Source organism: Cyanistes caeruleus, chromosome 1 (assembly GCF_971803275.1).
Source record: "Cyanistes caeruleus chromosome 1, bCyaCae1.hap1.1, whole genome shotgun sequence".
NCBI lineage: Eukaryota > Metazoa > Chordata > Aves > Passeriformes > Paridae > Cyanistes > Cyanistes caeruleus.
In genome coordinates this window covers 107,383,059-107,410,660 of record NC_141701.1, presented here as the reverse complement: position 1 = coordinate 107,410,660, position 27,602 = coordinate 107,383,059, and the positions used below count along the sequence as shown (strand labels likewise).

At 43.0% G+C, this 27,602-nt stretch overlaps 1 protein-coding gene across 1 annotated transcript; it reads right to left on the bottom strand.

The window, feature by feature from the left end:
* Nucleotides 1-871: 871 nt before the first annotated feature.
* Nucleotides 872-26,399, bottom strand: CDCP1 (CUB domain containing protein 1). Its single transcript, XM_086848242.1, has 9 exons — nucleotides 26,211-26,399; nucleotides 13,487-13,690; nucleotides 11,839-12,195; nucleotides 10,159-10,527; nucleotides 7,747-7,974; nucleotides 6,772-7,152; nucleotides 6,087-6,452; nucleotides 4,778-4,859; nucleotides 872-3,594 (listed from the first exon to the last, which is right to left on the bottom strand). Exons 1-9 carry the CDS (start codon nucleotides 26,284-26,286, stop codon nucleotides 3,150-3,152), a joined length of 2,508 nt encoding a protein of 835 aa, XP_086704368.1. The 5' UTR covers nucleotides 26,287-26,399; the 3' UTR covers nucleotides 872-3,149.
* Between the last annotated feature and the right edge of the window lie 1,203 nt (nucleotides 26,400-27,602).

Below are 27,602 nucleotides of genomic sequence, written 5' to 3'. Positions count from 1 at the left end.
TGCAACTGCTGCCCTCCTATGGACACTCACCTTTCAATTAACAGCTAATTAGACTTAGAAGTTTTCATTTTTAGATAAAGACCACTGCCAGGGAATTACTCCATGGTGGCACAATTGCAGTAAAAATACAAATGATAAGCACTTGCATTTACATTTGTATTAAGTGGCAGTTTTGGAGAAGGCCTAGGGACTGGATGATCCTTGCCACATTTCCCAAGCCTTCCAAGAGGAGATCTCATTAATTAATCCTAGGATCCATCCCCAGCAATTACTGGGATCCTCAGCAGTAAGTATTTCGAACATCACTTTCTATATGCATTAAAACTTGCCCCCAAATGAGTAAATTAATAAATAATGAAAAAAATAAATCCCAAAAGAGCAATCAGTATGTACTGATTCCATGAGCTTATATTTAGAGCAAAATGGGCTTCAGACATTGCCATAAGGGTCACTGCTGGGCTGAAGGACTGTTCACAAAATATGCTATTATCCCCGAAAAGAAATGAATTTTGAATTCAATTGTATGTGTCAGCTGGACATGAATAAATTACAAATATCTTGACCCTACTGAGAAGCCACTGAACTGTTTATTTTCATATGAAATCTACAAATGTTTTACAACCCTTCTCCTCAGTGATCTGAACACATGCCTTTAAAAACAGTCATTAACAGCATATCACTGGCTACACAAGAATAAGGGCATGCAAAGAGAGCAGTTTATTATCACAGGAAACAATATTTCCTAGAAACCCCTTTCTATTGTCCAGGGCAATGGCACAGCTTACCAACAGGCAGACAAAATACTCAAATCAAAATACTTATGCCTGAGTTCACACACACACAAAAAAAGGAGATACATTAGTTACACCAGTTGGCAGTAGCATTATTATTTATTTATATTAAAAAAAAAAAATTAAGTCACAACTTTCTCTTAATGTAAAGCAAACTGAAATCTGTGCCTGAACACACCAAATAAGCACAGTGGAAGTCAACCTCAGACTGGGGACATCTGTAAACTAAGGTTTATATTGCCACTTGAAAAGCTGAGTTAGAACACAAAAAAGTATCAGTCAACAAGAATCATATTGTCAATGAACAAGAGGTTGTGAACAAAAACCCAATCTTCACTATGTTTCCTCCATGTTGGTTACAAGGAACATGAACTAAAAATTTCATCTAAGGAACTGCAGAAGTTGAGCTAGAGGGATGAGAAAACCATGACTTTCTTTTACAGACTATTCAATAAAACAGAAGTGAGGAACATTGACCAGACAAGTGCACAACTGGACTACTCTGATAAAAAATGTTTTTGGCAATTCAGTTACCTGAGAAAAACGGATATTGCAGAAATCTTTTTATCTTCTCAAATTACATCAAAGTGACTCAGTACACTTTGAAATATGTGATCCCAGTGAGTAGCCAGAGATCTAGAAATACGCATTTCTGTATTAAAATTGTTAAAAATGAGCAGGAAGATACCTGAAACAATTAAAGGCACTTTTACCTGGCACGTGTTTTGATATATGCTACAGAAAACTGTGTCAGGTGTGACTTTATACTGAATAGTGTAGTGGTCCAACCAGTATTAACACACTGTTAAATACACACACTTGACCAAATAGTCAATGAGCAATGTTAGCTCATAGTTAACACAGGAAGAAATCCACATTTTTACTAAATGTAAACAGTAAAGTTTCTAATAAAGGCTTTTTAATTTTAAATGTATGTTTAGCATCATTGCATGCAATACTTGTCTAAAAGTTTCATGTCATCTCTGTGTATCACTAGGCCAGAAACAGTCATGGTAAGGTATTTGGAGAGAAATTCTCCAGTCATTGAGGCTTGTGCAGCACACAAAATTACAAACACCCTCAGTAAACTGCACAGATGCAACAGATGTTTGTATATAAAAGGCAACTTCATTCCCACAAGGAATCTGACCCTCGTGTTGTCACAGGCACAGAAACTGAGGGGAGCATGCTAACTACAGCACTTAAAATGAGACCTGATTTCAAGAGATACCTTTCAGGGGCAGGCAGACAACTGATTTTTAAATTCTGCCAGAAGTCAAGAACTGTCCCTAACATCATAACATGGTTGCTAAATTCAGACTGATACACCAGGAAAAAATATTAAAACATATAGGCTTTTCTTATGGATTCAATATTTGCATTTCAGAGACACCAGATGCTGTAAAAAATTTTCTTTACCCTGTATTTTAAACCTTAGTAACAGGTGAAGTTAAAAGCACTGGTAAACAGCTAAATGACTACATCATTATTTCTTTACTGAATTCGTACTCTCATTTGAACCAAAAGTGCAAGGTATTAGTAAAATGTGAATGTCACAGGCACCTGAACAGAACCACAATGGTTTAGACTTCTGAAACTGTTTTTGTCAAAGAGCAAATAAAATAGTCTTTGGTGTAAGCTCACATGGTACAATCCAAGCATAAAAATATCAGTAAAAAATCAGAGAAAACCCATAACTTATCTTCTGAAGGAGAAGAGCCCAAGCTCAAGTGATCACACTGATATACAGGCATAGAACTCTTCCAGGCAGCGTACATGGTCTTTCACTACACTCACATAGCCACTGGCATGCTAAATCTGATGGACTCTCAAGCTGCAAGTGATGGAAAGGACGGTGGCCCCACCTTTGGTCAGATATTAGCAGATCAGCTGGACATGTGCAACCTGAAGATGCCTTGAGATAGTGATGCAGTTTGCTTCTTCTAGGAGTCATCAACCAACACTCAGACAAATAATGGCTTGTGAGAGGAAGAAATACTGGACAGAACACTCTCCCCACTAGCAGTGGCCAGTTTTAAGCTGGTGGCTAGGAATTAACTTTCCTGATGCCCTTATAGTACAAAGCAGAAGCCCACCTTTGGCACCTGTTCCACAACCAGTCCTGGAGAGTCCTGACTGGTATTGAGTTTGCTAGGTGTTCACTTTAAAACTGAAAGCTATCAATAGCTGAAGTTAAAAAAAAAATAAAAAGGACAAAAAACAACTGAAAACATGCACATGAAACAAAACAACATAAAAACACATTTAAAAATAACATTCGTCTTCAGTATGTTTTTCTCCTAGGCCACTGTCCTTATACCTGTGTTTCCACAGGAAACTGCTATACCTGGCATAAAATTACTCCACTAAACCACCCATTTCCTTATTTTCCAGCAAGGGCACACTTGTATCTCCTTTACCCTTTTTATTTGCATCTCCACTGTCCTCTGACTGCCCTGGTTTCTGATGAGCAAATGTGTAAGTGTCTTGGCCTGTGTCCGTCAGGGGCGGACGTTCCTCCTCGATGTTAGAAGAGCGTTTACTGTCTTTTCTGAAGGAGAATGGAGGTGGAGAAGGTGGCAAGAAGGGTCCATCAAAAGGCCGGTACACATCAACTTCTGGAGCAACTGAGCCATTGGACTCCTTCAGCAAGTGTCCATAGACCACAGCATCATCAATAACTGCATAGACATGAGATTCATTGTTTTGCCTCCCTTTTCTGAAAAAGCCTTTTTTTCCAGGCATCTGGGTATTCACATTAGCATTGTACACTCCCACCATGGGATTCTGGGTTTTCTTCTTCCTGTTACAGAGATGAAATTGTTAACAGGTCAAGAACAACACATCTGGTGTGTTGGAACTCAATAACAACAGCTTCTGTTCACTCATTCCAACCAGAGTGTCAGGCAACCTACCTAGATTAAAAGCTTTACTTGCAATTTTGGGAGAAATTACTCTTGAGAATGGACATTCTTTTTTAACAGAGCAGAAAACAACTTCACACTCTTGGGTTACCCACTGCTGCTCTGCCGACCCTGAAGTTTGCAAGATTAACTCCAGTGGTCTCCCAGGCACCGGGGAGCACTGGGCTGTGCACTGTACCGAGTCCCACAACATCCACTGGCATTAATAAGACACAGAGACCATTAGGTCCTCACAAAAACAAGGCTGTGGTACTGAAGACAAGATAATGGGTCAAAATGAAAGTCAAATGATTTTTTCTTGAATATGCTTCCCTGAGTGACTGTCCCTAAAATGGAAAGAACAAAGGCTGAAGACTTTTAAGTCTGTATTTGTAAAGTCTTTCCTGTGTGGCAGGAAAATGTGCTCCTAAGTGCACGAATCACGATATTGCATAAATTCATTCCAGCTCTACAGCCTCAGGACCCAACCACCTTGACAGCACTGAGCATACATGCATCAGAAAGCCCAGGTTTTCAATGACTTCAGACTCTGCTCCTATGAGTAATGCAATGCATGTAAGCTTTGCACAACCCACTTCCCTCCCCAAGGACTCATCTCACACTAGAAAATTGCTCCCACTTGATGTGCAAACTGCAGAAGTTGCTGGAGGCTGTGCAGATGAATAAAGCTCTCTTAGTCTGCGTGAGTTCACTTTGTTTGAACAAAGACTCGAGCGGAGTCATGCATACAACAGCCACATTCATTGGGATTGCATGTTGCAGGGACTGCTGAGGAGGTCCAACCAACATCTGACTTACAGTACACCCAAAAGCCTGCACTTAAGGCCAAGGTAAGCAGTGGTCTGCAGGTTGAAGTAATGTAACTCCAGGAATGCTGCTCTGCTCTTGAAGTTACTCAATTTAGAGTAAAGAAGCATTCCCAGGATCACGCTACTTCCACCATGCCTTCCTCATGCCTTAGACCCTGGTTCAAAGGGTATCAACACATGAAACAGAAGGCCAAGCAGCTCTCCCAAAATGCCTTCTTGAACTGCAAAGTTACAAGCTGAATTATGAACTTACTTCTTCTTAACGCAGTACACCGTCAGTCCAATGGCTGTGAGAACTCCAGCCCCGGCCACCACAGCAAGTATGATTCCAAGGTCTGCAAACAGACAAGGAACAAAGATACTGAGCAAAAGAAGGAACACTCAGCTTTCTCCTAAAATCCGTCTGGGTTTGAACCCCTTCAAAAGCTTCTAAGCATAGCACCTGCTGGCAGAGCAGCAGTTCCTAAGCCATGCTTGCCACAGGCCATTTCCAAGAGACTGGAGGCCAAGAAATAACAAACTCCTGCTATTGACAGTGGAACACAACCAAAAAACCCAACCAATCCACCCACCTCCAAGAGTTTTTGATACAGCTCATGTGCTGCTAAACTTACCCACAGCACCTCACACATCTCTGACTGAACAGGCAAGGAAGAGATGAAAGCATAGAAAGAAACAGAGAAGGACTCAAAAGAAGAAACAGCAGCATTTCCACAGCTTCCCCTCAAAACCATATTTTCCTCTGAAATACACAGGTTGTGCTGACCTGGGGTTTTCTAGGAGTCATAAAATTGATTAGGAAAGTCCACACATGAGCAAAGAAAATTGCTGCATGTTTTAAAAGAAGTATAGATTTTTTTTTAAAAGTAAAAGAATATTAAAAAATTAGAAATTGCAAATGTGAAGCAAATTTACATAAGCAAAGCCTACCCTAAAAATTTCCCCTCATCTGTTTTTTAAAAACTGTTTATGTTTCAGGGGGATGAAAGAGAACAAGAATGCAGAATTTGCTGCTAGCAGTCAGGGCCCAATCTCCATTAAATGGTCAGACCTGTCCTAGGGAGGATTTCTTGCTCATGTGAACACTGAGACTAATTGAACTGCTAACATGAAGTGAGGACTACTTTGATGAATAAGTTTGCATAATCAAGTCCCAAGCTGTTCACCAGGTCTGTGACCCTGGAAGGGAAAAACATCGCTTGATCTTATTATACATTCTGCCTGTTACCTCCAATTAAAAAAGCTAAATTAATTTTTTTTTTTTTAAATGAAATCTAGTCTTACTACCCCTGATCCTTGCAATTTCTTGTGTCAATGAAAGAAAACCCAGAACCACACTTCCCACACCCCAAAAAACCACACCACATTAAAACCCCTCCTTTCTCCCCAGCTCCTAGAAATACCCAGCTGAAACTCAGAAGTTTTTGAGGGACAGACTTTGCCAAAGGCAGGAATCTCACAAACTGCCTACATCCAAGGAGGACCGTCATCCATTACTGTTACCCCAAGGGAAAGCAAGGAAACAAGCAGAAAACAAACCACCACAACCTCACAGGACTCACCTATCTGCTTGTCAGCCAAAGTCACCCAGAACTGCAAGACCAGCTGTGTCTTATCCACAGGTTTACAGTTGGAGACGTTCACCCAGAAGTTGTGGTGCATAATTCGGGGCTGGGGCAGGAGCTCGTCCTCGCGGCGCACGATCTCCTCTGCTCCCAGAGCCTCTTCCTTTATGTTGACAAAGGCACGGCCTGTCTCACAGGCAATGCCCATGCGGTCCTTGGAGAAGCCCAGGCGGGCAGTTTGCTTGTTGGGCACAATGATGAGCCAGGATATGGAAACATAAGGAGGTAAACCATGAAGCCAGTTGGGAGTCTCCAAGTAAACTTTAGATTTTGGATTTGGACTCACAGTGAATGTGCACTCATCTGTAGCAAAGGGAAAGAAGAAAAAAAACCTTAAGTTTTGATAATTACTGTCCTTTCCCACATCAGCATTATCACAATGAACACAGACATACCTGCAGGATTTACCACAATCAACTATCCACTACCTGGAATACAAAGCTCCTTCTCTCTTCCCAAAATAAGCCACATCACTGGTTCAGATAAAGGCTGATTCTAGAGTCTAGTCCTAGAGCCATTGCTAAAGGATTGAACTCTTCATTTCTGTTTATCCATATGGGCTTTAATAAGCCTACTGAGAGATCTATCACTGTCCAACAAAGTAGTACAAAATCTACCTTACCTTTAATATGTGGCACAAAAGACATTTTCAGATCCTGAGGGACAGATTCATTGATGGATCCTTTACCAAATGTTTTTAAGGATATGGTGATATTATTCCTCATCTGAATCTTTTCAATAGATCCACCAGGACAGAATACACCAACATTCAGCTCCGTCTCTGGGGTGGCACTAACGATGCTGTAACTGTAGCTTGTGTTGCACCTCTGCCCTTGGACGTGCTGCTGAAGTTTCAAGGACGGAGATGTAATTTCTACATTGATCAGATCAGTAGCCAAGAGCTTCCAAATGAACATATGCAGTCGGATTGGCAATCGGGTAATAACCTTGGGCACTGAAAGGGAATAGATCTTCCTCTGACACCAACGAATATCCATACAGCCTGCAAAAGCAAAAACAAAATCCCAGGAGTTGGGTATTTTTTGCAGAGGAAATACCTGGACACACACAGACTACTATCAGGTTTGCATTATAGACCCAGATAAGCATCTACCTAAGAAAATATCCTCTCTTAGTAACCTTTATCCAAACGTGTATTTCAAGAGTTTTATATTTCAAGAGCTTTCCTTAACAGGTGCAGGACACCAAAGAAACAAATAGAAACATACTAAAAGGCCCTCACTCAAGACAGACCTGCTGACAGGGACACTGCTGCAGACTAGTCAAGGTATGGATACTCTGAAAAATCTAAATAATTCCATAATTTGCAGTGACTTAGGTGACTTCTATCTCTTCCCTTCTAGGAATAGCTATGCAGTTTCTATTCTTAAAGGCAGAATGATGTACTGAATAGGTCACCTCCAGATCCACTGCACCCGTCTCCCAGCTGGCCAACACCTGGTTTACAACCTCAACCCATTTAAAGCCAAAACAAGGGAGCAGGTTTGGCTGACCCCTGGGGAAAAACATGCAAAAGCATTTCCTAAGGAATAGGAAATATAACATGAAAAGTAGCAATAAACTACTTTTGTTGTACCTATGCCTTTTTCAGCCGTGATCCTCAGCCGGGACAAGTCCTTGCACAGAAAGGAGATCCTATAGACAGCACCAGAGGTTAAAGTCACGACACGGTCACAGGTGCGAGGATCCTTGCAGATCAGGCATATGGGTTCAGACATGAAGGGGCTCTGGCTGGGCCATCCTTCCAAGTGTATTTTCACAGTCATGTTCTTCTCCTTGCTCAGGTCGACCAAGTGGGTGACATCTGCAATGTAAAACACCCCAGAGCATTTACAGGCAAGAAGCACAATGTGAAGCAGAACTTCCTTCACCTCTTCTCACCCCATTATATGAGCACTTGGAACACCTGGAAGGAGAAAATGGGAAGAGAAAAAAAATGCAAGCGTAGTTCATAAAGACTGTCATGTGCAAAGATAGATTTTGGATCCATGCATCATCCTGGTGCTGTTAATAAGGTGCCTCTCTGACATCAAAGACCACTGGCCTGGTGGAAGTCCCTACCCATGACAGGACATCCATTTGGAACTGGATGATCTTTAAGGTTCTTTCCAACCCAAACCATTCAATGATTCTACCAAGGACAGGAGGGGAAAATAGTGTACCTGTATACACACATACACACACATACTCCTCTTCATTTTCTGGTTTTAGCTTTAGCTATGGATCTCAAAGTCATACAAAAAAGGTGATTAAAATAGCTTTCTCCGGTGCGGGAAATCAGGCAGACAAAAAGGCAAGTGGTCAAATGGAGTTATCCAAGTCATTGGCATAACCAAGCACGTAACCTAGGACTCCCAGAACAAGGTCGTCATTTTTCAGAATGTGTATTCCTGCAGCAGCTAAACAAAGGAAAAGTTAAATTATTGTGACTGGAAAGGGCTATATTTTCTTCTTACTTAATGACAAGCACCACAGACAGCTGTGGAATACCCAAATGTTTGGGAAGCTTTGAGAATATGCAGATACCAATGCATTTTTAATAAGAGCAGTGTTGCAGATGGCAACCTGAGGGCTGGATTTGAATCTCTGATGGAACTTACATAACTACAAAATCAATCATGAAATCCTATAAAATCCCTAGAGAAACCACTGTTGTCTCTTAAATCCAAGTGGTTTATTACTTGCATTTCATTCATGGAATGACAACCTGTTTTTAATTTTTTATGTGATTATTGTCTTGTCTACTGGCCATAAATATATTAAAATTGTTTTTCCTTTCCAAAGAAGAAGGGAGATAAAGCTGATTAACTGAATACAATGTTTTCATTCTGTCTAGCTTCCAAGATGCAACACACAATAAATGTAAGCAAACGTGATTTTATTAACAACAATTCTGTGAGGATTTTCTGTTCAAAAATTGAGTCAGGTTAGACAGACAAAGAACAAAGAATTGTAACTGTGAGATGCTACAGCTCCTTTCTGGACATGTGACTTCAGGGCACAAACCATTCAAACCTTATTCTCTCTGAAATTACTTAGAAAGCCTTTAAGTAGCTCCTGACACAGTGGCAGTCAAATGTGGACGTTCCTCCGCCTGCAGTGAGTGTACCTTGATGGTTAACTTCCACCTTGAACAGAGGTCAGAGCTGCAAAGTCAGAGGCTAAATCACTAACTCCATGGCTCATTACCTAGACAGGCCCTTTACTTCTGTTTTTAGAGAAATGCTCTGGTATCACAAGTCATTGCGCTAAACAAATCTGAATTTGGGGCTAGAAAACAACAAAAAAATTATTTCCTCAATATAGAGAAAGAGATGTAAAGACCATCAAAATATGTGGGGGATATTATTAGTGGAATATCTTGCTGACAACATTTGTGTTTAATGTGACTTCTTCACACTTGTTGATGTTCAACGTCCTTTAGAGGAAGCAAAATAAAACTCAAAAGGAAAAAAGGAAGGGAAGATGCATATTGATGCCATTAGCCATACAGAGAAAATTTTACATCTCTCATTTTACCAGTTAATGCCACAGATCTTGCTACCTACCATGACAGTGGGTTTCACCTTGTTAAGCACAACTGCTCATGTAGGGAACAAAAAACTGGGTTTGCACTTTAAGAATGATCTTTAAAACGTAGAGATCATGTCTGAAAGCAAAACTGTTAAAGGCATTTTTCAATTATATGATTCAGGTGCTGGAAAGGGAAAGGAGTCTCCATTTATAAGTTACGGTGTAAAAAATACAGCAGCACTAAATACTCCATTGCAAATTGCAAATTTCAGCATTGCTGCTCGTCTTGCTGTACTGGTGGCCAGTGGTACCCCGGGCAGGAAAACACACTTCAGCGTTGCTTGGCAACCTTCTTAAACTCATAGAGGGACCAAAGTTCAAGAAAAATAACAAAAAAAGCGTATTTCTCTTCCTTGCAGTGCTCAGTCCAGACATGTATAAGCAAAAGCAACAAAAGGGGCAGGCAGGTACTTACTCTCATCGACCTGTGGGTGCTGAATAACGACTTGAAAGAGCAGGCGAAGAACGCCCGGGTTCTGGGCATCCTGATCACAGCCCTGCAGGGACATGTTGAAACTGCCAGCAATATTGGCAGGCTGGCTGTCGCTCAGCTTGAACACCTCCGGGTTGCTGGGGGAGCCGGGGATGTAGTACTCCACCCTCTCCTCCTTCCTTTCACAGTTGGACAGGCTGTAGTTGTGGAAGAACACGCTTGCTCTCAGGCTGGGAGGAATCACAAACTGCCACGTCATGAGCTCGTCTTCTGGAAAGCCCAGCGGGTAGTTAGGGGACATCAGGGTGATTGAAGACTCCCCCTTCAAAATGGATTCAATGATGCATAACCCTGAAACAGGGAAGGAATCACAACATATAAAACAAGTTCCAGTTACTGAAGACACACTTCTAGCGCCCCAGAAGCAGAGGCTTTATTTTGACAGTGAGATCACCCACTCCAACTACAGGTTAGGCTATTACAAAATTCTCAGACTAAAACATATACTTGAGTTGGTTCTTAAGTCTTCAATTACAGAAAAGATAAGGAATGTATTAATACTGCATTTTCAGTTTAGCAGTTTCAAGCACATGGACAGACAGGCCTTTATTATTGGCAAAGGCAAGATCTTAATTCCTGCTTCTACATTTGGCTTTGCAAGAGCAAACACGCAACCTGATAACTGCTTCTGCTTCACTGGGTTTTGGGAAAGAAAAAAATGCAAGCTTTTATAGCAGCATGTAGCTCTCTTCACAAAAGCCTCCTAAATTTAACAAAGGCACACCAGCAAAGAGCCTCAAATAGGTATAATAAAGCACAAATGTAAGCTCTGCAGGCTGTGTAAGACACTTTATCCTTGGATGACTCTTGGCAGTGTGAAGCTGGTACACAGAGATTATGGTCCCACTCTAGGACTCCAGTGATGATGTGCAGCTGTGAGAAGTGCCAGGAATTACAAACCACTCATGCTCTAGACACTCGAACCTGGACCAGGTTTCTTTTATAAGTGATAGCAACAACACTAGAATTCAAGTACAGAGCAAGATTTGTCATGAGATCACAAAGTAACCCACTGATTGCTGTATAATATTCCAGGAATTTCAGGAAGATTATCACACAACAGTTTGTGTTACTGTGCAGGTTGAAACAGATAAAGGTATTTATGCAGCCTCCTGAGTGTTCCAGGCATTGCTTCATCTTTTCCCATACTCCGCTCCTGAAGAGAGGCATTGGTTTGAGGCTCCAGAAGTTAAAGAAACTTTTTTTAAAAATAAACAAGCCAAGCTACACACTGCAACCAGCAAAATACTCTCTGGCTCATTCTAATTATGCTACCTAATCTCACCTAGCAGAATGCATAAAAACAAGAAAACAGGTATGTTTAGGCTATAGGAAGTTTAAAGAGATTTAGAATTATTAATGCACACCAGAACCAGCAACAGAACAGTTTCCATAACTAACAGTCAACCAAACTAGGATACTTTGACTCCAGAAGAGCACCATCTAACCAAACAAAAAATCATACAAAATTAGTTTCCAGAAAAGATGAAGTGGAAGGGAGTTAGGGATAGCAGCACCAAAACTGGAAGGTTAGCCTTGAAGAAAGGTTGAAACAGATTCTGCTGCAATCTGCAGGAGGCAGTTGCACTACTCTGTACTCACGTTTTATGGAAGCCCTGTTGGCTATGTTGAAGCCTGAGGTGATGAGGGGCGAGTGCCATGGGAGGTGCAGGGACATGACAACTCCTCCCAGCAGCTTGATGCGAGACACGGAGCCATTCCTGCAGAAGGTGCCAATGTTGACCGTGGCCTTATCAATACTGCTGTTGATGTTGTAGCTAATGGAGTCTGGGCACATCTCTCCTGGTTCAATCTGTCTTAGCCATGGGGTAGAAAATTTTAGTTCAAGTCCAGCTTTTGTACTTGCCTGCACGTCCCAGATGTAAGTCCTGTTAAGGCGAGGTAACCCCGGTGGGTAAAGATGAACATCTCCGTAGGGGCATGGGCCTGACACACAGTCTAAATGCAGAGAGAGAAGAGCTGTGATACACTCTGGAAAGCATTCCTTTAAATGGGGAGTATGATATTTCCCCTTCCTTGCTATTACCACCTTTTTTAGGTTGCATTGCACTAAAAGACACTCCTGTAACCTGCTCACAGGTTGTCTCCAAACAGGACTCCCAGCCCATAGAACAGACAGGATAAACCTGCTTTAGTCAGGCTGACTAACAGAAGGGATTCATTGTCCCTAGTATTCCACCTTGTTTGCTGAAGAATTTAGAAGGTATTTAGTGAATGGGGAAGTGTCTGAATGGACAAAAGGGAGAAATGCAGTGTCAAGAGAGCTGGAAATCACAGATCTAGAGAATCTATTTTATCCCATGTCACCCAGAGAGTTCCTGGCAAATCATTCATCTTAAATTTTTTTACTGCTTGACATGAACTATTTTTGTTCCATTGGTGCCCAGATGAACAACAACTGCCACTGCAGGATTCTGAGGGGAACTCAGAAAACTTTTATTTGAAAAATCCAAACAACTGATTGACACTCAAAATAAGTATACTTTAATCCATGTCTAGGCTTCAACTTAAAAGAAGAAATATCACAAGTGTGCCTTGCAAATATATGAGATACAGTAAGTGTTACTATCTGCATGAATACTATGAATAAAATTCCAAAAGATGAAGATAATTATTCTTGAACATCACCCCAAAAATAATGAAGATGTTACTAAAGACTGAATACCCAATGAAGTTTGGGATCTAGCTGAGAAGTAGCACGTGTTCATGCCATTAAAGAGTACACACAACAGGGATAACATTCAAAGCTGAAGAAGCTTTAGTTACACTTCTGAATTTACAGTTTCTTGACTTGAATAACATTCATTAAAGATAAAGAAACATGTGCAGGTCTTCAGTGTTTCTGTTGTCCTTATAGACACAACCAAGCTGTTCATCAAATATATATTATTATAAGTGTTCAGAGGCTTTTGACAGGAACAAAAAGATTCTTTGATGGATTTATGAACTGTGGGAAAAGGAAAGGCAGCAAGGAATTGATGCAGCAAACTGCCTCCTAGCTGTTTCCAACACAGCCAAGTCGACATTAATTCTGCCAGCTGCAACACAGACTTCAGCCTGCATAGCAGCAGCAGTCATTCAAGGTTATTTATCAGTGCTCAAAGATTTCTTCTTACCTAAGATTATGGCACCTTAATTACCTTAATACAGCAGCAGAAAAAAAAAAAATGCACATGGTTTTACTGGAGGAAAATTACCACTGCGGAAAAATTAAAAATTTGTATCTTACCAATATTTTTCTTAATTTCCATGATGAAATACTTCTCTGGAGTACTACAGGTGAAGGTAAAAGTCACATTATCCCCAGGTTTTATCTTGAGTTCAGACATGATGACATATTTCATGCGGATTCGACAGCTTGGTGAAAGACTGGGTCCCAGTTTAATCGTAACTGTGGTATTGTCCTCTTTGTGAAGAGAGATTGTAAATGAAGCTAAGGAAAAAACACATAGAACAGAGGTGTTTTGTTATTACACATATGAACAATACCAGGCTCTGCACACAGCCCCACAGTGTCCAAAGGTATATTAGCATCCACATTCTCAGGAGCCTCTGGTGTTGTACCAATAGAAAATGCCTCCCCCCTTCCAGCACAAACAACATAAAAATATGCTTGCTACATGTGCCCAGGAGAGGTATACAAGGAATTTGTGCAGAATCAGTTCTGCTCCAGTTTACCCTCACCAGTGTCATTTATTTCACATTTAAAAAGTAGCTCAGCTATTCCTGTCAAATTTTTGTTCCCCTGATTTTTGTTTTCAATTTGTTATCACACAGCCCGCTTCATTTCTGCAGGCACCCATCAAGTCATGACTCAATTCAGGAAGTTTATTCAGCAGCCAAACAAAAAAACTAGCTTCAACTTTAACCACAGACAATGGTAACAGATGACTTTCTGGGTATACCTCTACAATTACTGCAGGCCAGATGAGCTATTCCAGCAATACCAGAAGCACGTACCAACAGATATTTTTAGGTGCAGTCACATCCCTCTCCTACCCTCTCCACCGTTCACAACTCATTCCCTGAAGGTGCTTTGTTTGCACAGGATGCCTGTGCAGTGCCCCCCACCAGCACAGAAGGCATCTGTGGCCTAAAACATACTGCATGTGCTTGGATACCTCCTCTCCATCTCTGACACAACCATCACTGATTCACAGCTTTTGGGAAACACTTCACAGATTTCAACCTATCTTCAAGTACCGCCAGATGCAGGAGCAGCTCTCACAGGAAATACTGGAGGCACTGAATAAACTGCTTGTTGAATAATCTTTTATTTTATGAGTAGCAGTTTATCAAAAAAAAATGACTCAAACCTGATTGTCTTCTAAAAATATACACACAATATAAGGCACCAGAGAGTACTGACTAGACATTCAAGATGACTATTATTAAACTTCAGTTGCATGCTTAGCAAATAATGAGGCCAGCCCTAGCTGAAATGAGTTGAGTTTGCAGTTAAGTCAACCATACCCCAGCCCCAGGTGAAAATTTGAGGACAGGACAGACAGTAAGTTTTCTGCTACTTGTTTTCATTATTCTCCATTTCTTATTTAAGTGTATGGAAGATAGAATCACAGGGTTTATAGCACTTGTGCTTTTAGTGCATAAGAGAAAATAATCATGCATATAAAAAATAGTAAGATAATAAGAGATCCAGAAATAAAGGTACCCCAAGTTCTGTTCAAAAACATCTCTGCCTTGAGTGGGACATCACACAGGGCTGCATGACAAAGCTGTCATATGCCAGGTTGGGAATCCTCATGTTCATTAACCTCAATGCAAAAATATTTACAAGCTGGCAAACCCAGCAGAGCAGCACCCTGAGGGAGTCCCTGAAGCCATTCCAATTACCAGGCAGCAGCCAGGAAGGTGTAGGAGAACAGCTGGCTCACACACACCTGCACAATGCCCCGGGCTCTGTCCAACTGCTCAGCATCCCTCGAGCTCCAGTTTGGTCCACACCAGCTGCTGCTGGTGCAGGGGTGATAAGGATGCTGGTCAGAGGCCAGACATGCAGGGGCTCACCTGGTGGGGTTGTGGGAACCAGGGCTGAACACACCTTGGGAACCCTTGACTGGCAGGACCCTCTAATGGCCTATGAGCACACCAGAGACCCTCAACAAACATACCCACCCAGCTCAAAACTTCAGTCATCACAGCTGCTGAAAGCAGCTTATTGCATTAGTGACTCCATTTCATACAAAATCCATCTGTTCTACTGAAAAGACGTTTAAAAACCTCCTAATTTTTAAAGGAATCCCATGGTTTTGCAGGGCCTGACTTTCACTGCAATGCTTTGCAAGAGCCCTGGGAACTGAGCAGTGAGCATGGTTGGTCCCCACCACTGGAAACATTGCAGCTCCAGGTTTGCCAGTGCCAGGCATCAAAAATCCCACTGCTGGGGGGAGTAGGGCAGAATAGAGTACTCAAAGACATGCCCATCATTGTGTTTATCTGAGTTTTGCTGCTCTTGAGCCTTTCTAGCTTTTCTATACAATCTTGGAGTCAAAAGACTTAACAAGTCCTTGAAACTGCCTTACTTATTTGCTTCCAGGATCAAAGGTTTTAAATGAAAATCTCAACCATCACAAGGCTTGCCAAACTGCAGCAGATATTTTTAACCACAAGTTTACCAACCCTCGAATACCACCAGTGAGTACCTGGTCACTGAGTAACTTTCCTACAGCTTTTAAGTGACAGGACAGCTCTCTGACCTGAGAATTCTCCTACCTCTTCCAATGGCTCGCACACCTTACATCTGTGTTTCTGCCTTAGAAATGCTTTTGCAGAGGTTTTCAATATGGATTTTCCTGAGGAAGTAAAAAAGATGATGGTGTAGCCTGGGAACTGCCTGTACAATGACCTTCCAAGCACACAGGGGACAATCGCAGGGGCAATGTCCATGGGGTGGGGAAGAGAATAAAGCCAAGCAAGCAGTCAGCGCTACTCTTCCTCATTCTCCAGGAGGAAGCAGTCTCCAGAAGAAAAAATGAAACAACTATTTCCAATCTAGCCCCGAGTTCTATTTCCCATACCTCTGGATTGTTTTTGGATTCTCTTGTTTTTATTTACAACACCTAGTGCACAAAATACCTTTGACCATGTTGGTCATAATTTTTCCGATGTTTAAGTCATCCAGATATGAAATGTTAATAGCACAAATCAAATAATTAATAACTACAGACAAAAGACATTTCTTTCTTGCATATGGTAATTGTAGTACTCGTTAGTTTATAAGTATTACTGAAAAGTCTGTTTCTAACTCTCTGGTCAAACAGTTATCACTGTTCCTGTCCCCATCCCTGGGACAGCACAGCCACATGCCCAACCTGGCAGGACAGATACCAGGACCACCAACAGCCAGCTCTCCTACACCACATGCTGGCACATGGCTCTAATTTTTAGTCATGAGGATTAAGTTTAAGCATAGCCTTAAGCATGTGACTAGTTTTAAATCAAACAAATACACACACTGAGTAAAAACCGAAAAACAGAAATTTTCCACATTTTGAAATGTGCAAAGCATTCCTACAAGGGTCAAAACAAAGTATCTCCTGCCCCAGCCCTTGAAAGACCCAAATTCTGCTGCCTGGGCTTTTTTTCTCCTCTTTCCCCCTCCTCTTGATGACTTCATGACCATATAATCATTCGTCAGCTAAATATTGTTTAGGAAAGCATAGACTTATTCCATTCCTCAGCTTTCCTAAACAGGACCTGCCCAAAATCACAGAAATGTTTTCAATGATCAATGTATCATCACAGCAGTAAGCAAGAAGGATGCAGACACCAAATTAGGCCAGAAAAGTTGCCTGCTAGAAGCCCACATGAGAACATGCACTTTCAGTGCATAAACAGCTTGCACAGATGAAAACCCACAGATAATAATTTTGGCCAAGAAATCAGAGTGTGGTGCTGTAATGCCAACAGCAGCCAGCTGCTAGGGATGTTCAAATCTAATGGGAAAAGCAGAATAAAAGAATCAGGTGGGAAATATATGCAGTGATCCCAAAGTCACTAAAAATAAATGAACAAATGGCTAAAACTCCCCAAACTACAGCCACACATGAGCAGTACAATAAAGAGACTACTTAAAGACCACCTTTATTGGAGAGTTTTTATAAACACAAGTAAGTCTCCTCGTGACTCACACTAATCTGTCTTTGTCTGTGACTCCCACTGCATGCCTCTTTATTAAGATTACCAGTAACTGGACACGTTTCTTGAAAAGAAGCAATTTCCATGCCTTATTGCTGCTGCATAGGGATGACACACAGGATATCCAAATCAACATGAGGAAGCATTGCCAGGCTGGATCTCATCTCTGTCTATACAACAATGAAATTTTTCAGGTAGAAAATGTTAGAGGTAAAGCCTCCAGTGCTGAGCTGGTTCATAGCTGATGCAGACAGCTGATCTCACCCTATTCTTTTTTCCTGTGAGCAATTACAGTTTTGCAGCCTCCCCTGGATATCTCATCAACTGCCCTAATCTCAACCTACACCCTCCCTTCCACAACTGGATTTTTCTACTGCTCTTCATTTCAGAACATGCCTTCATGAGAGTTGTCCCATCACAGCAGCCCTCTAGCACTAGAGTAATGTCCCTCTCTGCACAAACACAGCTTTTCCTTAACAGTATGGTATTTCCAAACTTCTGTGTTAGTGCTCAGAGCTCTCCCACTGGGGTTAGAAGCCAACTGCATAGTATAAAACAAATTCAATAATTCCAGAATGTTGAGCCTATATTTATTTACTGTGTTTGCATCTGACAATCTCATAGTAATTTTAACATGTATATATAAATGTCAAAAGAACATTTTTCCTGTACAAGAGGGAGAGCAGTGTAGAAGGCAGCTGGCGAGTAGTCAGGGCAGTAGCACTCACACGGAGCATGTGTACGTAAACACAAGCAAAGGACTTGGCAGAACAGCAGTTTTTATGGCTATGTAAAGTGCCTTGCTACACAAAGCAGGAGCTAGAACAGAGTCCAACTAGTTTTGGCTTGACAGCTGCATTTTATTGCAGTAATTTACGCATAAGGATCTATGGATTGTTCCACACGACTTGACTGTATGGATTAAAGCAATCAAAAAAGCCCCAGACACACCAAGAAAACAAAACATCCAAGGAAATCCCAGATGTTCATTTATCCCAGAACTATGTACAAAAGCTGTTGGTTTGCTCATTCCGGTCAAATCACGGGCTTGTTCCATGACAGCCTTTTTTACCGAAACCCCGTTGGATGGGGCTGACTCAGGCACCATTCATGAGCTGGAGGAGCCGGGCTGCTGCGCAAGATGAGCAGCAGCAACTTGCTTGATTATGAAATATCTGTACTTAAACCCCTGTTCTGCCCCAGGGGGATCTGAACCCACACAACCAACACGCCTCTCCAGAGAGCAGGCTCATTCCCTGCAGTGTACAGTGCTCGGGACAAGGATAGCACAGGGATGCTCTTTGCCTCTACAGCTTGGCAGGCTTTCCTGAAGGCTCACTGCCTCTTCTGACCCCTTGCAGGGGTGCTGACCTGCAGGCACACTCACAGCCCACTGAGGTTATTCCTCTATGCATAATCTGCTGCAAAATTCGTGGCAAGAGGGTGGGATGCCTGGGGTATAACACAGCAATTCAGTGTGGTAGTGCATCACCTCCAACACAATTCCCTCCATAGTTCACTCAAATTGGCCAAAACACATCGAGGAATATTTGAAAGAGTAAACATCTCCCTGTTTTGCCAACTCAGTTGTTTTGCACCTGTCTTATTAACATCTTTGACAACCTGAGTCCAGCGCTCCAGTTGAACTGCAGCACCCAACTGCCCAAGTATCATCCACCCCTCCAGTCTCACCTGTAATGTAATCCAGATGACTGCCTTCACAGTGTTCAAGCCCTTAGCAAAGTTAGTCAGGGACCCATACACTGTTTGGACTCCTCTCACCTCCTGAACAGTGCTGTGAGCAGCCAAAGAGAGATCACAAGTACTATCACAATGTAGAGCCAACCCTTCCTAATTTAATTGTAAACTACCCTCTACATTACATGATTACCTCCCCTATTTGGACCTGTCTTCCACCACCACACTTGTCTGGGATGTGAGGTCCACATTTTGTGAAAGGATTACTTTCAGGGAATCACCCAGAAAATTACAGTGATAAAATCAGCAAAGCTTGTAAACTCTTAAGAGACAGATGCTGCCAACTGCTACTATGCCATGGAAACCACACCTCAGGAGGGGGAACCTGGGGGAGAATACCCATTCCTCAGCCATCACAGAACAGCACCCTGATCTTCACTGATTGTTTGAACTGATAGCCAGGATGGGGATGCAAAGAAGGTGAGATGTCATGAATTTTCCTCCTCATCAGGAAGGAAGGGTAGACACTTCTGGAATAGTGATGTTACAAGCCATTTCAGCACAGCTCACCAGAGATCTGTTATCACCCCAGACCAATAAGGTTGCTCACTCAAAAGATGTTAATTTGTAATGCCTAACATGAATAAAATACCTCCAGATTGAGAATAACTGACAAAAACCCCCAACAACTATACATTTCTGTACTTATATTGCTTTCTCTAGAACCTTTTTGGAAGATAATTAAAACACTCACATAACTCATGTAGATTTTTAAAAGCAGCTTTTTTCACTGCAAGTGGGAAAGAGACACTGTTGACTCTCAGCTGCCTTTTCCTATTATTTTACAGATATGAAGTGCTGTTCCTTCTGTAGAGGTGAGATGTCAGCAAACACTATCTATGAGCTGACCACCAGCATACAATCTATAAAACGTTTAACACATGGGTTTGCACAGCTTGAGGAGAAAATGTCACACTGGCTCGAGGAACGTTGACACCACACAGGTCCCTGCAGGAGCCTCCCTTGATCAAAGGGGTGTTTGTTTGCATAGTTTTTATCCCTACCTTGATATAAGCCAGCAAGAGGACAACATCTCAGAGCGTGTCTGAGCAGCTCTTCAGTCTTGGCTCTGGTTCACAAAGGTGTAAAAGCACATTTCGCAATCAGGGATCCCTCCCATGCCAAACATCCTGCCATCAGCTCTTAGTTTCTCACTTCTGAGGAGCTCCAGATCATCTTTTTCCACTCCTCAAAGCTTGCTCTCTCTGTCTCACAGCCAGGTACTCAAAAAATCCAGGGCCAAGTCCAAAATGCCAGCATTATCCTACCTTCCAAAATGAGAGTTTGATCTGACATCACTTAACCACACTCTATCCCCCAAGAAATCCAAAGGCACAGCTCAAAGCAGGCTGCCCCATGGCACCCTAGTGGATGTTTGTTAAAAGGTGTCCAATAGAACAGGCAGAGGCCACCTGTACAGGAGACAGATTTAAAATAAAAAAATAAAAAAATCACTTTTTTCACAGCAATGGCAGCTCAGGCACTCATAAGCAGACCAGATCTTACTTGTCAAGATACATACTTGAAATGCATTTCTACTAGACACTATGGCACAATTCTTCAGCTGAAGGTCTTCCTGAAAGTCTTCCAGGATGTTCCATCAATACTATCCACACCAGGCAGGCTCAGCTGCAGGCAGCAAACCCTCACCTCAGCAGCCAATACAGAAACTCAAGATGTTGCTCTGACATAAAAGCCAGCAGCCAATAATTTATAAGTGCAGCCCAGCCCACGTCCTTTCCTTCACACCCTGGTGGCACAAGCAGATGTGATGCAAGAAGCAACTGTATGGTAACATCTGCAAGAGATTTGAGAAGTTTACAAATCAAGGGATGGTGACCCGGCTCTATTGGATGAATCCTACTAAGAAAGCACCAAAAGTCAGCAACTGCTCTTCAGGAACTGGTTAATGGTTTGGTTCCAAAAAGCCAACCCCTGCTGCAGTGGGTGGGTTGTCCTCTCCAGAGCCAAGGTTTGATGGAGACACCTGAGCAGCATCAATGAGTTGGATGCTGTCCAAGAAACTGTTGAAGTGCTTTGTTAAAGTGGTATCTTTAGTCTTTCCCCAGTTGGGCAATGGTTTATAAATTACAGAAATTATTAAAGGTGCAGATTTTAAAAAATATTTTAACAGAAGCTTACAAGAGTAGTCCAAAAAAAGAGTTCATTTAGATCAAAACTTGCATCCAAGGCTATTTTCCCCATATCCTCTAGCTAATACATGCCTTGCTGCAGCTGAGTCTTTCTAAGAGCTTTTGCAAGGACACCAAGACCAGAAAATATCCAAAGGGAGAGCTTCAGGGAGCACCCAGAAGAGAGTAGGAGTACTTTACTGCTGTAAGAGAACTACTGGCCAGCTCAGCTCAGAGGCACATTCCACTCGTGGCAGTGGTGAGCAGCACCCAGCTTCCCCCACAGCCCCAGGAATAACCAGCACCACCGCTGATCCCACCCCAGCCACAACAAGGAGGGGTACATCTCCACACACATTCATTGCTCTCCTGCCCAGGACCTGAAGAAGGTCGTGGTATGCCATCAGAAATTACAAAAAGCAAATGAGAATGGGGCCAAATGAGAATACAGAGAAACTGGTGAAGAAAGGAGCTATTCAGCCACCACCTACACTAATCTGCAAACATGCCATGCCCCTGTCACCCATAGCTTTAGTCAACACAGGTAAAACCAAAAGTATCTTGACTTTGCTCTCAGCACAGGATGGTTCCTCACGCTGTTTCCAATTTGAAAAACTTCTGGAATGCACTAAGTGCAAAGTTATTCAGCCTCTGCCTAAGACTGAGGATTTGGCAGCTATGGATCACAAAGCTTTGCATTTAACATATGCCGGCATAAATATCAATTAGGCTGGGTGATAAGGGCTACATTAATAAACTGAACCCAAGCAACATTCATTTGTGAAAACACTGCTGCTGCTATTACATATTTCAAGAAGTCATATTATTTTTCAGTACTTTTTCTCCTACTTTTTTTTTTTCTATTCCAACCTTATTTGTAGATAAGATAATTCATATAAGCAATTAACAAGCCTGAGCACAACTGACCCAAATGATATCTGATATCATGCTGGGGAAAGGTTCTTCCCTTATTTCATTGAGCAAGCCCTGATTTCTCTCTAGAAATTCTCATTGCAGTATAGAAGGACAACACACAGAATTGTAATAAAAATGAGAGGAGGACTACTTCTTAGTTAACAAATTACTTCATGTCACAGGCCCATGGTGGTACTCTGGATATGAGATTCACCAGCCTTCAATCCTCTCACCTTGTTTTTCCCTTGACTAGTCCTTTGCCTTGAATCAGTGCCAAGAAATAATCATTTTCAGCATGCTTTCCCCTAATTATTTTTTGGCTGATGAGCCACCACATCAAATGACAACCCCAGGCATGAAAAAGATGCCAGCCACCTAAGGAGCCTGGCCCAGGAGCTGGCTCATCACATCCCTTTTCTTCTCTCCTGGGCCACTTTGTAGCCAAGTGACTGCTATGTGTTGCTGCTCCCAGTTTTGTGTATGAGTAAGCCCAGGACCAAGAGTACAGCTCTTGGAGAAACTTCATTCACACAGCTCCAGAGACAACAACCTTACTGAGGATCTCTAGTGGGGTGGCACTCAAATTGGTGGTTATTTGTGCTGCTATGGACAATCAATTCAGCTCAGTCTATCAGTCCTCAAATCTTTTCACACATTCCACCACCTCACACACTCACTTCCCATCAGACTTACAGACTAATGAAAAACACGCACAGGCAAGGCTCACCTCTTAAAAATAAACATCTCAAAGTTCTGGAATTGTGAAAAGAAAAAAAAAGAAATAAAATAAAAAATAAAAAAAATTTAAAAGGGTATTATCTGGTGGAGAATTTAAGGTAGTAGTACCAGAACTGAGACACAGTTGAGACACAAAAAATTTACTATAAACACATTAGTTGCTAGAGAGTAAAAAGTTAGCACTCTAGACTGATAATGGCATGAGGCAAACAAAAAACCCCAAAAAACTTGCAACACATGTTCGTTGGTTGTAGTCTTAAATGGAGAGGTCTCAATTGAATGAACAAATTCATTCAGAATGGATGATTCAGAATGGAAATAATCCAGTTTCCACTGACTTTCAGAGGAGAACTAACAGGGCTATTACTTATATTCTGTCAGAGCAGAAGAATGACCCTGCTAACAGCTTGGGGGTTTTTGTTTCATTAAATGAAGCAGCTTTACATGTTAGGACTGACGTGTGAGTCAAATCACTCAGTTGCCAAGAAAAAGATAACTGGAAGGTAAAACAAGAATCAACATGGCACTATCTCTAAATTCACATATTATAACAATGACATTTTAAAGACAAAGCCCAGAATACATACGCAGATTTTATCACAATCATAAGGATACTCTAAACCTGAAACATTTATGTTTCATAGACAGCATAGATGTCTGATTAAGTTCATTATTAGTGCCTCAAAGAAACTCATTTTTAGTTGGAAAACATATTTTCAAAGGTCAGATAGGCAATACTCCATTCACACTCCCATGTCCATGCAGAGCCAGCAGAACAAATAGTTCTTTCTGTAGTTTTCCAGCGATAAGTTGGAACCAATCTTTCATGTGATAAGTAACTTTAGGCATAAAGCTGCATTTCAAGAAAACGCTCAAGTTCCTCTGAGGACAACATGACCAGCCATGCTGGACCTACACCTTCCTACAGGAACACTGCTGGGAAATGGTGGAGCAGGGGGGTGAGAGGACAAAGAACTTCAGAAAGGATGACAAGAGACAGCTTTAGAGACAGGCACACCAAAATCTGTAGCTGTCCCAGCAGAGCATCGCCACTCCCCACAAAGAGCCACGTGTGCCTCATACATACCCCATGTGCACACCCAGCCTAAACCCAGCCTTGCTGAAAGGGAGAAAGCTGCAACCAAGGAAAGGGAGGCAACCAAAACACAGCAACAGCAGAGCCAGTACCAACGTCAGCACCAGCGCAACAGGAACTCCTTGAAAATTACAAACTACATAGGTGTGCAGAGGAAAATCTTAATCTGAGCTGTCTTGGGCTTTCGGGACAAACCTTTGCTCAGGGAAACGTTCCAGAAGATTGAGTTGTGCAATAACAGCAGCTCCCACTGGAAATAAGGGCACACGAGATCTCACGTGCCAACACACCTGGGAAGGCACCATTCTCCTTTGCCTCATGTCCCGCTCACCATCACAACCTTCAGTCTGCCAACCCATGCTGCCAGGGTAGCAGAGACCCAGTCACCTCTTCTTTTGTGGGACTGGGGCGTCTCAAAGAGGAGGAAGGCACCGTGTTAGAGAGTTTGAGAGGATGACAGAGGATGACTCCTGGCACACAGAAGTGGTGGTGCTTGTGCAGGAGACAGACCAGCGGGCAGAAGCCTGCAGCTGGAAAGCAAGGGACTGAAGGAGGTAGGAAGAGGGGCCACCATCAGTGGCAACAAACCACTGGGTCTGTCAGTGGTGTTTCGTGAGATTTCACTGTTACTAACTTTGCTCTGAAGAACAACTTCAGGATTTGATAAAGAGCGAGGCCAGAGGTTGGGGAGCTCTTTCTCCCACGTTTCTCTAGATTAAGCTAAGATCCTTGGACAGTCTACCTCCTCTGCTTCTAGTACTGATCCATCTAGAGTTTTAAATATTTGTTTCCTTTGAAAACAAAACACAATTATTAAACAGCATTATATCCTTTCTTTTAACTTTGAAGAGGCTTAGAGAGGCAAATTGCTGTTATTCACTCAACTCAGAGGCAATACATTAAATACAAATATTTTATTTAAAAGACTACACAGCTTGAAATTTGAACCTCAGGGCTGCCCAATTTCAAAGGAAACGTTTTGTGTGTATTGTTTATGATAGCAATGGCCTGAACTCCACTTCAGCAGAACCAGTGCGGTTAAAGGTAATATAAATATTAAAAAGGCATCAATTTCACATCAGACTCTTTAGGTAATTTACAGTCACTTCAAATAATTCACCAGTTATTTTGTACATAAGGACTTCAAGAGCCTTTAAAAGGACTACTGATAGCAGTTAAAGAGACTGTTTAGACTTGAGGATGAGCATTTTTTTGCAATCAAGCAGCTTTGGAAATTGAGGAAAACACCACACACTATCCCTGTGTTCATAACTGGAATTCTTTTAGGGTTGCATATAGGGTTAGATACGTGGGATTTCAACAAGCATCCAGGAATTTCAAGAGATTCAGAGCTGGTGCTGAGCATTAGACCATCTGGCTCAGCTGGCCAGATAAGCCATTCCATTTTCCTGTATCTACGGTCCACCCATTGCTCTATATAAATAATATTCTCTGCTGAAAAACTCGGGCAACAGCACGGTCCCACACAGAATACAGTCCAAGGAGCTCTTTACAGAGAATTCAGCTGCTCCTCCGGCGTCCGGGAAAAAGAACTTTGGGAAGTTACTTGCATAATCAATACTCCAGCATGTGAGGACGTAAAGATCAAACCATTTTTCCGGTTAGTATTTTCAAAGAGAAAGAAAAGGATGCGTTCTGACTAGAAGCGCCGAAACGTCCCACCGCACAACCATTACGAATGCCATTCTCCCACCACCCCCGCCCCTTTTAAATAAGTAATAGTTATTAAATCAGCAGCAGCACACGGGGATAAAGCAGAGTCACTGGCGGTGCCGCCAGCTCAAGCGAGTGCGGGCTCAGCCGCGCCCCGGGCGGCTCCCGCCGGCGCGGGCAGCCCTGAGGGGCGGCGGGCAGGGCGCGGGCAGCCCTGAGGGGCGGCGGGCAGGGCATGGGCAGCCCTGAGGGGCGGCGGGCAGGGCGCGGGCAGCCCTGAGGGGCGGCGGGCAGGGCATGGGCAGCCCTGAGGGGCGGCGGGCAGGGGATGGGCAGCCCTGAGGGGCGGCGGGCAGGGCATGGGCAGCTGGGGCCCGCCTGGGGCTGATGGGGGATCGAGCCGGAGGTAGGGGCAGCCGAACCGAGGCTGGGGGGAGCCGGCCCGTCCCTATCCCTGTCTCTGTCCTTGTCCCTGTCCCTACCTTCCTTCGGGAGCAGCTGCGCCGAGGCGGTCAGGAGCGCGGCCAGGAGCGCGGCCAGCGCCCGGCCCACCGCCATCTCCCCGCATGGGCCCGGCGCCGAGGCGGGCGCGGGTCCCCTCCGCCGCCGCCGCCGCTTCCTGCTCCACCTCGCACCTGGAGGGCCGGGCCGGGCCGGGCTGGGCAGGTGAAACCCCTCCTCTTCCTCCCGCCCGCCGGGGCCGGCTCGTCCCCGCCCGGGCGCTGCCTCCGGCCCGGCCCCGGCTTGGCGGGGTGGAGCCCGCTTGGCGGGGTGCCGGAGGTGCGGGTCCTTGTCGGTGAGGTGTTATTCCTGCCCTAAACGCTTTTTCCTGCCCATTTCCGACATCCTTTACACTTTCCCAAAGGGGTATAAGTTGGTCACCAAGCTCCCCTCTCCCCCTCGGAGGTGTTACTGGGTAAAGGGCCCCTTGCCTGCCAAAGCATCTCTGAGCTTCAGCGCTTAAAGGGTGCTTAAATTTGGGGACAGACTTTTTTACCCAGACAAGGGGTAATGATTTAAAACCGCTAGAACAAATTCAGACTAGATATTAGGAAGAAATTTTTTGTTATGACAGTGGTGAAACACTGGTAGAGGTTGCCCAGAGAAGTGGATACCCCGTCCCTGGGAACATTCACAGACAGGTTGGACAAGGCTCAGAGCACGCTGATCTATTTGAAAATGTCACTGCTCTTTGCAAGGGGTTTGGTCTTGATGGCCTTTAAAGGTCCCTTCGAATCCAAACCATTCTGTGTTTGGAAGCACCACGTTTCAGACAGAAGTAGGCTCCTCCCAGCAAACAGCGGTTCGTATCCTGCTTGTTAAACATTTGGGGACTTTGCAAGGAAAAACTCTGAGCAGAAACCATCGTGACATAGTCCAGAGTAGGTGTTTGCCCAATGACTAAATACCTTACTAACGTCAGACAGCTCATCTCCTAGTAATCCCATGCTGTTGCTTTGGAGCATTTGTTTCTTTGGCAATATCATTACAAAAGCCCAGTACATTTATTCTAGCCCACAGCAGCACCTGGCTATTATACAAATCTATGGCAATGTACACCAGAATATTCATGTTCAAAGAAAGACAAAAAGCCTAATGAGATCAAAAATTCACAGCCTGTTACAGATTTGAGACTGAGCTTTGGAGATGACTCTTTGCTCTTGCTGCCTTCAGCTGGCAGTGAAGATACTCAGCTCTCTTGGGAGATCTTTACACCTCTTTTGTGAATAAATCTATTTTTCAGTGATCTTCTACATAGTGTGGCTTTTTACTCATCTTAACAAAGAATATGCAATTAAAAGAACATATATCCAGAAAAAAAAAAAAGCCTTTAGAGAAGGAGCTAATAACAGTGCTCATAAGAAAGTAAGTGG